Consider the following 12,973-nt stretch of genomic DNA (forward strand, 5'->3'; position numbering starts at 1 on the left):
CTTATTTCATTGCTTCTGATTTTCTTCTTAAGTGATTTAAACTGAAAACACACACCAGCTTTCAGTTATGGAATGAATAGGCACAGCATAAGGAATATAGACAATGGTATTGTAATAGCAATGTATCCAGACAGAGGGTACCTACACTTGTGGTAACCACAGCATAATGTAGAAACTTGTTGCATCATTATGTTGTACACCTGAAACTAATGCAACATTGTGTGTCAACTATACTCAAAAGAATTTTAAAAAGAACACTAGAAAGGTCCATACAGCTCATGTTTTGCAAAATTCATATTTTGGGAAGACAGTGAATTAAAAATTATTTTTGTAAAAATATCCCTAATGTTGATTCTATCTGTTCCTAATTTTCTTTTCAGGGAGTAAGAACAGTAATTCCTCATTGTGAAAACTCCTTTTCCATATAGAACACATTATACATTATAAGATACGTTATAAGGTACATGGCTCAATACCATAGGTATCAAAGAAAGGAACAGTAAAAAATAATTAAAAATCATAATTTTAATGTAGTATTTTTGGTGTTAACAAGACCATAAAATAATCAGAAATAAATCTGATAAAAGTTTTCAAGAATTTATAAAAATACAATTTTTTTGAAAGCTATAATAAAAAAGACCCAAATAAATAGAGTATCATGTTTATGGTCAGAAAGAGTTAAGTATGACAAAAGTGGCAATTTTAATCAAATTAATGTATAATTTTACTTCAATTTTACTAGGGGTTTTGATGGAATTTGACCAGTGGATCCTAAATATCAAGGATAAATAAAGGAAAAAGAAGAGCAAATTTAATTTTAAGTGGAGGTGGAGACCAGCTCTAATAGATATCAAGTTTTATAATGAATTTAGTTATATGCTTACATAAGATACCATATAAACTGAAAAACAAGGAACAAATTAAGTGCATATGTACAATGTATAAAACTGGCAAATAGTTAGTATCCAGCATATACATACTGAAAACGAAAAAAGAAATCCCAAATTCAATAAGAAAAAGATAGCAGTCATTAGAAATACATGAAGTCTATGAAATGGAAATTCACTGGAGAAAAATAAAACTTCAAATAGAATAAAAGATGCACAGCTATATTAGTAATAACAATATTAATTAAAGATATCATTTCACACCTGTCAGACTGGCAGGCAGGAGTGAAAATGACCAAGGCATAATGGCACAGATAGCATTTTACTCATTATAAATGAAGTGACAGGGAACTAAACCCAGAATTTACTAAAATCAACTTGAAAAGCAAAGAGGATGGTGCAACAACATAACAGTTTTGATTAATACAGCATTATGGCCATACTTTCAAAGAACCATATATATCTGTGTGTAATTTCCATGGCTCACCATTAGGGTAAGTCAATACCAAATGTACCCTATCAGTTCCTTATGACTATCTTCTCCACTGTGTCCTAACCTCCAATTTTTTTCAGCTAAAATATGGAGTAATAAATAATAAATTTTTAATAAATAAAAAAAAACTTCAGCAAGTAATTGTAGAATCGTCCTTAGGGACAGACATCTGGAATAATACCTGATTGTTTGTTAAATTTACCTCTCAGGGCATCTCTAGAAGTGTTTCTATGGAAGTTCTTAGCAACCTAACATTTCTTTCCCAAACTCTCTTGTTCAGTTAATTCCACATTAGATATAAAAGCCTCTCAAATCTTATCATGAATTTAATGTCAACACTATAAAAATATGGTGCAAGAGACACAGGAGTCAACATGGCGGAGAAGTAGGGGGACTCGAAATTCCCTCGTCCCTCAAACCCAGCAGTATTGAGGCCAGAAGACTTGGAATTACAGGAATCCAGGCTACAGAGTGGCAGAAACATCTCCAGGGGCCCACAGAGCCACTTGGCGGGTCATAGGTGCATGACTGAAAACTGGGAGAGATAAAATAAGCAGCATAGGAATGGAGGGAAGGGATACCCTTCTGTGGGGAGACAAAAGGAAGAGAAAGAGAGGATGTGGAAGTGTAGGACTGTATTTGGACAAGAGAAAAACCACAGATCAGGGAATGGAAAAACGGAGAAAGAACCAATTTCTAACCGCAGGGCTTTCTCTGATCTGGGGCCTGCAGCTCTGTGTGTGCACCTGGGGAGGAAGAGAGGCAGCCCGGGGCTTGGTACCCAGCTCAGAGGCGCAGTCAAAGAGAGCAATCCCCTCCCTTGAGTGCTGTGGGAAGAAGGCAAATAGCTGCTCCAAGGACAAAAGACCCTGCAGGCGCCTGTTGGCCAGACGCCCTTTGTTAGCTGGGTGGAGTGGCACTACCCCGGAATCGGGGTACGCAGAGCAGGATCCTTTAAGACATCTGGGTTTGAATCCAGCCGAGCACTTAGGAGGTGCAGGAGACTAGAGTGGGACAAACCGGCCTGCTCACACCTGCATGGTGCTGTGAGAATGGCCTGAACAGAGTGGTTTAGGACACCCCGTCCGGGGAGGAGAGACGGGGGTGTCACCATTTTTCTCCCCATCACCAACAAGGTGGGGTTTAAGGAACAGACAGCAGGCCCTTTCTACACCAAACTATGCCTCTCTGTGCCTGGTAACTGCGTATCTATCTAACAGAGCAAGATTGAAACTGACTGAACCAGACTCTCTTCCGCAGCCACTGGTTCCAAGGCACCATCAGGTATCAGTCCAGTGGTGGTACATTTTCTGATTTGATTCTTGGTCTCTCTCTCTCTCGCTCTCTCTCTCTCTCTCTCTCTCTCGCTCTCTCTCTCTCTGTCTCTGTCTCTGCCTCTGTCTCTCTCTCTATATATATATATTGTGCCCCCCCCCCCATTCCTTTTCTTCCTCTTATTTCTTCCCTTCTCTAGTCTGGTTGTTCCACTTGTTGGTTTGTTTAAGCAGAGATTTTTAATCTATTCTTTTTATACCTCTTCAATATCTTCTTCTTCTTTATTTTCCTCTCTCTCTCTCTCTCTCTCTGGATTAAACTGTATAGTTTCTCTGATTCTCTGCCTGGTCAATTTTTTTTCTTTTCCCCCACCCCTGCCATTTCTCTCTTTGCATGGGATAAGGTCTCTTCCACCACCCCAGCCTTTTTAAATTTTTTTCCAGGGTTACTTCAAAGAACAAATCAGAGCACACCTGGTGGAAGGTCCAAACCACCATTACCAGTAGGAAGATAAAGCAACCAGAGTCACAACAACAGAGAGCACGCAACACACTCCAAAAATACCTCCTGAAAGGCCAGGCCCTGGACAGCATATGGCCCTTCATAATACAGTAGTGCTCACAGATGCAGAACACATAGCAAGCTATTAAAACACCTAAGGGACAAGAGACTAGCCAAAATGACAAAATGGAAGAATTCTCCTCAGAAGAAATTCCAGGAAAAATGAAAGCTAGAGAATTTCTCAAAGCAGATATATCTGAGCAAGAATTTAGAATAATAGTATAAGATTAATAGCTGGGCTTGAAAAAAGCATAGAAGACAGCAGAGAATCTACTGCTGCAGAGAACAAGGAATTAAGAAATAGTCATGACAAATTAAGAAATGCTGAAATAAAGACGTAAAACAAACTAGATGCAGTGACAGCAAGGATGGAAGAGGCTGAGGAGAGTGTAGTGAAATGGAAGATAAAATTATGGAAAATGATGAAGCTGAGAAAAAGGGGTATAAGAAAATACTAGACCATGAGGGGGAAATTAGAGAACTAAGTGATTCAATGAAACATAATAACATCCATATCATAGGAGTTCCAGAAGAAGAAGAGAGAGAAAGGGGCAGAAGGTTTACATGAACAAATGATAGCTGAGAATTTCCCTAATCTGGGCAAGGAAGCAGACATCCAACTCCAGAAGGCACAGAGAACTCCCTTCAGATTTAACAGTAATAGGTCAACTCCACTGCATATCATAGTGAGACTGGCAAAATACAAAGATAAAGAGAGAATTCTGAAAGCAGCTAGGGACAAATGGCCTTAACCTACAAAGGTGGACACATAAGGGTAGCAGACCTATCCACTGAAACTCGGCAGGCCTGAAGGGAGTGGCAGGAAATATTTAATGTGCTGAACAGGAAAAATATGCAGCCAAGAATCTTTTATTCAACAATGATGTCATTCAGAACAGAAGGAGAAATATAGGCTTTTCCAGACAAACAAGAACTGACAGAGTTCATGACCACTAAACCAGCCCTGCAAGAGATCCTAAGGGGGACTCTGTGAGTGGAATGCTGCAAAGACTACAAAGGACCAGAGACATCACCACAAGCATGAAATCTACAGATAACACAATGACACTAAATCCATATCTTCTGATAGTAAGTTTGAATGTAAACAGACTAAATGCTCCAATCAAAATGCATAGGGTATCAGAATGGATAAAAAAATAAGACCCATCTATATGCTGTCTATAAGAGACCCATTTTAGACCTTAGGACACATTCAAATTGAAAGTGAGTGGATGCAGAACCATCTATCATGCTACTGGAAGTCAAAAGAAAGGTGGAGTAGCCATACTTATATCATACAAACTAGATTTTAAACAAAAGGCTGTAACAAGGGATGAAGAAGGGAATTATATCATAATCACAGGGTCTATCCATCAAGAAGAGTTAACAGTTGTAAATGTGTATGCTCCCAACTTGAGAGTACCCAAATATATAAATCAATCACAAACATAAGCAATCTTATTGATAAGAATATAGTAACTGAAGGGGACTTTAATACTCCACATACAACAATGGACAGATCATTTAAGCAGAAAACCAATCAAGAAACAATGGTCTTGAATGATACACTGGACCAGATAGACTTGACAGATATATTTAGAACTTTTCATCCAAAAGAAGTAGAATACACATTATTCTTGAGTGCACATGGAACATTCTTCAAGATAGATCACATACTGGGTCACAAAACAGCCCTCAATAAATATAAAAGAATTGAGGTCATACCATGCATATTTTCAGAACACAATGTTATGAAACTTAAAATCAACCACAAGAAAAAATTAGGAAAGCCTCCACATGCATGGATGTTAAAGAACATCCTACTAAAGAATGAATGGGTCAGCCAGGCAATTAAAGACAAAATTTAAAAATACATGAAAGCAAATGAAAATGAACACATGACAGTCCAAAATCTTTGGGATGCAGCAAAGGCAGTCTTAAGAGGAAAATACATTGCAATCCACGCCTATCTCAACAGACAAGAAAAATCCCAAATACAAAACCTAATAGCACACCGAAAGGAACTAGCAGCAGAACAGCAAAAAAAACCCCAAAGCCAGCAGAAGAAGAGAATAATAAAGATTAGAGCAGAAATAAACAGTATAGAATCCAAAAACAACAACAACAACAAAAATAAAAACAGTAGAACAGATCAATAAATCTAAGACCTGGTGTTTTGAAAAGATAAACAAAATTGATAAACCCTTAGCCAGACTTCTCAAAAAGAAAAGGGAGAGGACCCAAATGGATAAAATCACAACTGAAAGGAACAGATCACAATGAACATCACAGAAATACAAACAATTATTAGAGAATACTATGAAAAATTATATGCCAACCAACTAGACAACCTGGAAGAAACGGACAAATTCCAAGACACCCACACACTACCAAAACTCAAACAGGAAGAAATAGAAAATTTGAACAGACACATAACCAGTGAAGAAATTGCATCAGTTATCAAAAATCTCCCACCAAATGAGTCCTGGGCCAGATGGCTTCCCAGGGGAATTCAACCAGACATCTAAAACAGAGCTAATACCTATCCTTCTTAAGCTGTTCTGAAAAATAGAAATGGAAGGAAAACTTCTGGACTCATTCTGTGAAGCCAGCATTACCTTGATTCCCAAACCAGATAGAAACCCCACTAAAAAGGAGAATCACAGGCCTGTATCCCTGATGAACATCGATGTAAAAATTCTCAACAAGATAATAGCAAATTGAGTTCAACAGTGTATTAAAAGAATTATTCACCATGATCAAATGGTATTCATTCCTGGGCTGCAGGGCTGGTTCAATATTTGCAAATCAATCGATGTGATACATCACATCAATAAAAGGAAGGACAAGAACCACATGATCCTGTCAATAGATGCAGAAAAGGCATTTGACAAAATACAGCATCCTTTCTTAATAAGAACCCTCAAGAAAATCTAGGTAGAAGGAACATACCTTAACATCATAAACACCATATATGAAAAGCCTGCAGCTAATATCATCCTCAAACTGAGAGCTTTCCCCCTGAGATCAGGAACATAATAGGGATGTCCACTCTCACCACTGTTGTTTAACATAGTGTTGGAAGTCTCAGCCTCAGCAATCAGACAACAAAATGAAATAAAAGGTTTTCAAATTGACAAAGAAGAAGTCAAACTTTCACTTTTTGCAGATGACATGATACTTTACATGGAAAATCCAAGACTCCTCCAAAAAGCTGCTAGAACTGACGAATTCAGCAAAGTCACAGGATACAAAATCAATGTATAGAAATTGTTTGCATTTCTATACATCTATAATGAAGCAACAGGAAGAGAAATCAAGAAATCAATCCAATTTACAATTGCACTGAGAACCATAAAATACCTAGGAATAAACCTAACCAAAGATGTGAAAGATATTATGCTGAAAACTATAGAAAACTTATGAAGGAAATTGAAGAAGGCACAAAGAAACGGAAAAACATTCCCTGTCATGGACTGGAAGAACAAATATTGTTAAAATATCAATATTACCCAAAGCAATCTACACATTCAATGCAATCCCAATTGAAATTGCACTGGCATTCATCTCAAAGCTAGAACAAACAATCCTAAAATTTGTATGGAACCACACAAGACCCTGAGTAGCCAAAGTAATGTTGAAAAAGAAAACCAAAGAGGGAGGCATCACAATCCTGGACTTTAGCTTCTACTACAAAGCTATAATCTTTGAGACAGTATGGTATTGGCACAAAAACAGACACACAAAACACTGGAACAGAATAGAGGACCCAGAACTAGACCCACAAATGCATGGCCAGCTAATCTTTGACAAAGCAGGGAAGAGTATAGCATGGAAATAGATAGTCTTTTTAGCAAATGATGCTGGGAGAACTGGACAGCAACATGCAGAAGAATGAAACTAGACTACTTCTTTACACCATTCACAATAACAAACTCAAAATGGATGAGGGACCTGAATGTGAGACAGGAAACCATCAAACCCCTAGAGGAGAAAGCAGGAAAAAACCTCTCTGATCTCAGCCACAGAAATTTCTTACTTGACACATCTCCAAAGGCAAGGGAATTAAAAACAAAAATGAACTACTGGGACCTCATCAAGATAAAAATCTTCTACACTGCAAAGAAAACAATCAACAAAACTAAAAGGCAACTGACAGAATGGGAGAAGATATTTGCAAATGACATATCATATAAAAAGTTAATATGCAAAATCTATAAAGAATTTAACAAACTCAATCTCTGAAAAGCAAATAATCCAGTGAAGAAATGGGCAGAAGACATGAATAGACACTTTTCCAAAGAAGACATCTAGGTGGCCAGCAGACATGTGAAAAGATGCTCAACATCACTCGTCATCAGGGAAACACAAATCAAAGCCACACTGAGATACTACCTCACACCAGTCAGAGTGGCTAAAATTAACAACTCAGGAAACAACAGATGTTGGTGAGGATATGGAGAAATGGGAACCCTCTTGCACTGCTGGTGGGAATGCAAATTGGTGCAGCCACTCTGGAAAACAGTGTGGAGGTTCCTCAAAAAATTAGAAATAGAACTTCGCTATGACTGAGCAATAATAGCACTACTAGGAATTTATCCAAAACATACAGGAGTGTTGATTCATAGGGGCACATGTACCCCAATGTTGATAGCAGTGCTTTCAACAATAGCCAAATTATCTAAAGAGCCAAAGTGTTCATCAACTGACGAATGGATAAAGAAGATGTGGTTTATATATACAATGGAATACTACTTGGCAATAAGAAAGAAAAATCCAGCCATTTGCAACAATGTGGATGGAACTGGAGGGTGTTATGCTAAGTGAAATCAGTCAGTCAGCGAAAGACAAATATCATATGTTTTCACTTATATGTACAACTTGAGAAACTTAAAAGAAGACCATGGAGGAAGGGAAGGGGAAAAAATAGTTTCAAACAGAGAGGGAGGCAAACCATAAGAGATTCATAAATACAGAGAACAGGGGCGCCTGGGTGGTGCAGTTGGTTAAGTGTCCGACTTCAGCCAGGTCACGATCTCGCGGTCCGAGTTCGAGCCCTGCGTCAGGCTCTGGGCTGATGGCTCAGAGCCTGGAGCCTGTTTCTGATTCTGTGTCTCCCTCTCTCTCTGCCCCTCCCCCATTCATGCTCTGTCTCTGTCCCAAAAATAAAAATAAAATGTTGAAAAAAAAATTTATAAATACAGAGAACAAACCAAGAGAGTCATGGGGGAGGCGGGGGAGAGGGGAAAATGGGTGATGGCCACTGAGAAGGGCACTTGTTGGGATGAGCACTGGGTTTGTATACAAGTGATGAATCCTGGGAATCTACCCCTAAAACCAAGAGCACACTGTATACACTGTACATTAGCTAACTTGATGAGAAATTATATAAAAAAATAAAAATAAATCAATAAAAATATGGTGCAAGGTCTTAAGGACCAGAAATATATATTTTTAAGTTTATTTATCTATTTTGAGAGTGAGAGAGCACGAGCAGGGGAGGAGCAGAGAGAGAGAGGGGGAGAGAGAGAGAGAGAGAAAGAATCTGTCTGTGCAGAGCCTATCACGTCTTGAACTCACCAACCAGGAGATCATGAACTGAGCCAAAATCAAGGGCCAGACAGTTAACTGACTGACCCACCCAGGTGCCCCTTAAACTCCAAATATTTTGAAGCTGACACTAATGCAAGATTATGAGGCCAAGGAGGCAAGAAATACATGAGTTCAGTCATATTCATGTCCATTTTGCATATTTTTGTTCTGTGATTTGCATTTTGTTATTCTGTACTTCTACTAGGAATGAAAGCTTGATGTTATTAAGGTTTTTTGCTTCCATTATAGGTTTAATAGCATCTATCATCTAGCAATACTCAGTAATGAGGGATCTGAACGAATCACCTAGATTATATTGAACTTTCCCCTTGTAGCTTCTTTTCAAAAATGCAATTGTTTTATAAAAATATTTTTCAAATACAGGTTCATCATTAAATTTTAATAATGGTTTAAAACTTTTACATGCTACTAACTTTCCAACCTCTGTAAAGAGAGTGTAATATTTTCTTTACGCCAAAGATCCCATCCCAGATTCTTCATTAATGGGGAGGTATGGTTTAGGCATCAAAGGTTCTAAAAGCTCCTCAGCTAATTATAATATGCACCAAGTTCGAGAACCACTGCTCTAAACCCTTAACACTCTGTGAAAGGTCTAGCAGCATCAGCATCTGCTTTACCTGGAAGTTTATCAGAAAAACAGAAGCTGGACTTCTTCCACATTACCAGGAACTCTGATTTAACCCATCCAGAATTCTTTTTCTATGAAAATAAGGGATGAGAACTCTTCCATCCTTTTTAACTCTAAAATTCACATTGTATCATCTAAGCTAGATATTGAGAGGCAGTTTTAAACTTAACTAGAATTCTTAACCCATAAAAGTGAAGGACCATACCATCCTCTCCAATCTCACAATTCTTATTCCACAAACCTAAAGAAACACAACGCTGAAGGAACTTGTTAAAACTGTGTCATAATCCCATCCTCATACCTTTCCATGCACTTTCTTAAGCCTAGAATTTTTCTGTTACCTTTCTCTTTCCTCATTGGAACACATTATTCAAGACCCATGTAAAATCCTACCTCCTTTATGAAGCACGTCCTGAAAAATAATGCAGCTTTTCTCTAAAATTCTATTGTTGATGTAATCAATTCCATAGAGTTTAGTACATTGTTTCTGTTATGACTTACAAATTCTCTCATTTTCCCAATTAAATGATGAGCGTCTTAAGTGAGAAATCATGTTATGTTTCTTTTCTAACCTAACTTCAGGTCTAACCTTTGTGAGTTATATATTGTTCAAATGTATGTGGAAATATTAAAGCAAGTTTTCACCACTCTCACAAGATTACTTATTCAAAACTAGTGCATTATCACCCCTTCCGCATAATGCAAACTCATAATGTAAACATCTTACAGGTTCTTGCACATGGAGGTAAAACACAACTGGCCGTGCCTTAAGACTTCTATTCTTTTCTTCCTGCTTCCCTGAGGCTTGCCAGCCTGATGAAAAAATTGCCTCAAACAGCACAGAAAGTACAGAAAAAGCCTCTGCTAAATAGTCCTAAAGTATACCTGCACTAGACCTCTCATATTCTTTAGCTCCATGCCTGTCTTATGCATCATTACATCCCTATCATAGTGTTTGGCACATACTGGGCATATAAGCGAATTATAAACAGCGTGTCAACAAACTATGTAGGAGCAGGCAATTTTGAAAATATACTGCTGAGTTCATGATAAAATGTAGAAGTATGATTTTTCTCATAGTAGCTCCTTTATATACTTTTCTCCATATGTATATGTATATTTCTTCTTATGACACAAATAATACAGTCATTGTAGAAAACACAGATAAAGAAAGTAAAATGAAAAAAAAAAAGATGTACTACCTGAAATTGCACAACTAAACATAACTATTGTTAACAGGTGCCTGTCTGTCCAGACCATCTCTCTCTCTCTCTCTCTCTCTCTCTCTCTCTCTCTCTCTCTCTCCATATACATATAATATACATATATAAACATACATACTACTGTTTTAAATTATTTTTTAATGTTTATTTATTTTTTGAGAGAGAGGCAAGTGCGAGCAGGGGAGAGGCAGAGAGAGAGGGGACACAGAATCTGAAGTAGGCTCCAGGCTCTGAGCTGTCAGCATGGAGCCCGACATGGGGCTTGAACCCACCAACCCTGAGATCATGACCTGAGCCAATGCTTAACCTACTTAGCCACCCAGTTGCCCCAAACATATGTACTATTTTAAGCAGCAAATCATACTCTATCTACTGCTATGTACCCTGCTTTTATTCAATTAAGTATATATCAAAGCGTCATTCCAGCCAGCAAATCAATTCATAATAAAAGTTGTTTATGATGGTTACATTAATGGATGTGCCAAAATTTATTTAATCAATTACCAATGTTTGGAAGATTAAGTTATTTTTACCTTTGGTAATTACAAATAATGCTGATGAATAATCTCCATTACCAATTATCTAAACATTTCCTTAGAATAAAAATCAGGAAGTAGGCTTGCTGATTTTAAAAATTATGCACATTTTTAGGGCTTGAGATAAAAAAAAGTAAAAATTTACCAAATGGACCCTTAGAAGTTTGTTATAAATGTGCTCTCTCGCCAGGGGATAGGAATTGGCTAAAGTCAACAGTGCAGCTACCTATATTCTTAGAGATAATATTTAAATAGTTGCACAGAGTAAATAATTGATGCAGTTGGAAAATACTCACATTCTTTTTGAGGGTTGATGTTAGGTTGGAACGACTGAAATTCATAATATGGTATTTCATGCTTGAATACGGATGTGAGAATATCATCAAGTTCGTCAATGTCTTTCTGTTTTCAAATGAAAAGGAGAATTTTTCTTAGTTAAATTATTTACACACAAACTCATCTTAGTGCAACATAATAAAAAGTATTAGCTAGAGTAAATACTGGTTAATCTTTCTAATGATACTGATAACCCCTTTTGAAAGAATAATACAAAACATTAGAGGTTTGCCTAAAAGGCAGTTATTAAAATAGTAGAAAAATAGATTGGCTTTGTGTCTGCATGAATATCTTTACTTAAATACTTACTAATTAAAAAAAAAAGTACTATTGCAGGTCAATGGCAACACTGAAATTTGTTTCAAAAATAAACTTCTGTTAAAATACATATTACATTTTAACAAATGAAATAATAAAATGATGAGTCTCGTTCTTCAACTTAAAGGTCAGATATTCTACTTCCCCAAACTGAGCATTTGGGGATGAGCTGTGTAGAATCCTACTACTGAGGACAAACCTATTACAGAGGCCACCTTTCTTCTAAAACTGTGTTTTGTGAAGGTACAGTTGGGACCAAGTGGATGTGAGACATAGGTAACTGTATCTGAAGACATGTACCAATCAACAAGGCCATGGAGCGGAGAGAGGATTGTAAAACAAACGTTCATACTTTTGATATGACTTCCAAATAAAATTAGACTTATTGCCAATACATAGTCACAGAAATTAAATGACTAGATTGAGAAAAAAAGACATTTTTATTACTCTATATCTTTATTTTTCAATAAATCTAGGTGCCTTAAATAATAAAGTGTTTCAGCCTTCTCTGGATTTTTTAAAAGTCCTCCTTAGAAGTGGGGAGAAAGGGTGAAGTCTTCTCAACTTACAGCTACAGAATGTTAGGTAAAACCAATATGAATATAGTTAATGCTATGGACTATGTGAAACCATTAGCTGTGGGCCATTTTTTTTTTTTTTTTTGTAAAGGAAGGGGAGATTTGACAACAAGCTTTGCTTTCAAGAAAGTCACAGTCATCCAATTATACATGGGCAGTGAACTGAATTCTAGGTACTATGATAGAAAGTCTTTCTGGGTCAAGTACAGTGTAGGCAAAAGGGAGGCGGCTCAATCCCACACAGGATGAAATGGTCAGAAAAGGCTTTATAGAGGAGATGAGCTACGCTGAGATTGCCATGCACATAAAGAGCATTCTAGACTAAAGCAACAAATTGCATATAGTCATGGAGGTATCATAAAGCATGATCTGGTTCATGATTTTAGGAGTTTCCACAAGACTGCAGAAGGAGAGAGAAGGAAGTAGACATTTCAAAAAAAAAAAGTGGACATTTTTATATGTAATAAAAAGTTTGTAATTAATCCTGTAAGCAAGAAGGAGTTATTTAAGGCCTATAATACTTAA

At 37.1% G+C, this 12,973-nt stretch overlaps 1 protein-coding gene across 1 annotated transcript in view; it reads right to left on the reverse strand.

The window, feature by feature from the left end:
* BANK1 (B cell scaffold protein with ankyrin repeats 1) overlaps positions 1 to 12,973 on the reverse strand; it is a 315,691-nt gene that overhangs the window by 181,801 nt on the left and 120,917 nt on the right. The window contains exon 6 of the mRNA XM_040477430.1: positions 11,513 to 11,618. Within this exon, the coding sequence (XP_040333364.1) occupies positions 11,513 to 11,618 (106 nt within the window). The remainder of the gene's footprint in view (positions 1 to 11,512; positions 11,619 to 12,973) is intronic.

This window comes from Herpailurus yagouaroundi, unplaced genomic scaffold (genome assembly GCF_014898765.1).
Source record: "Herpailurus yagouaroundi ecotype Mexico unplaced genomic scaffold, PumYag 28, whole genome shotgun sequence".
Lineage (NCBI taxonomy): Eukaryota > Metazoa > Chordata > Mammalia > Carnivora > Felidae > Herpailurus > Herpailurus yagouaroundi.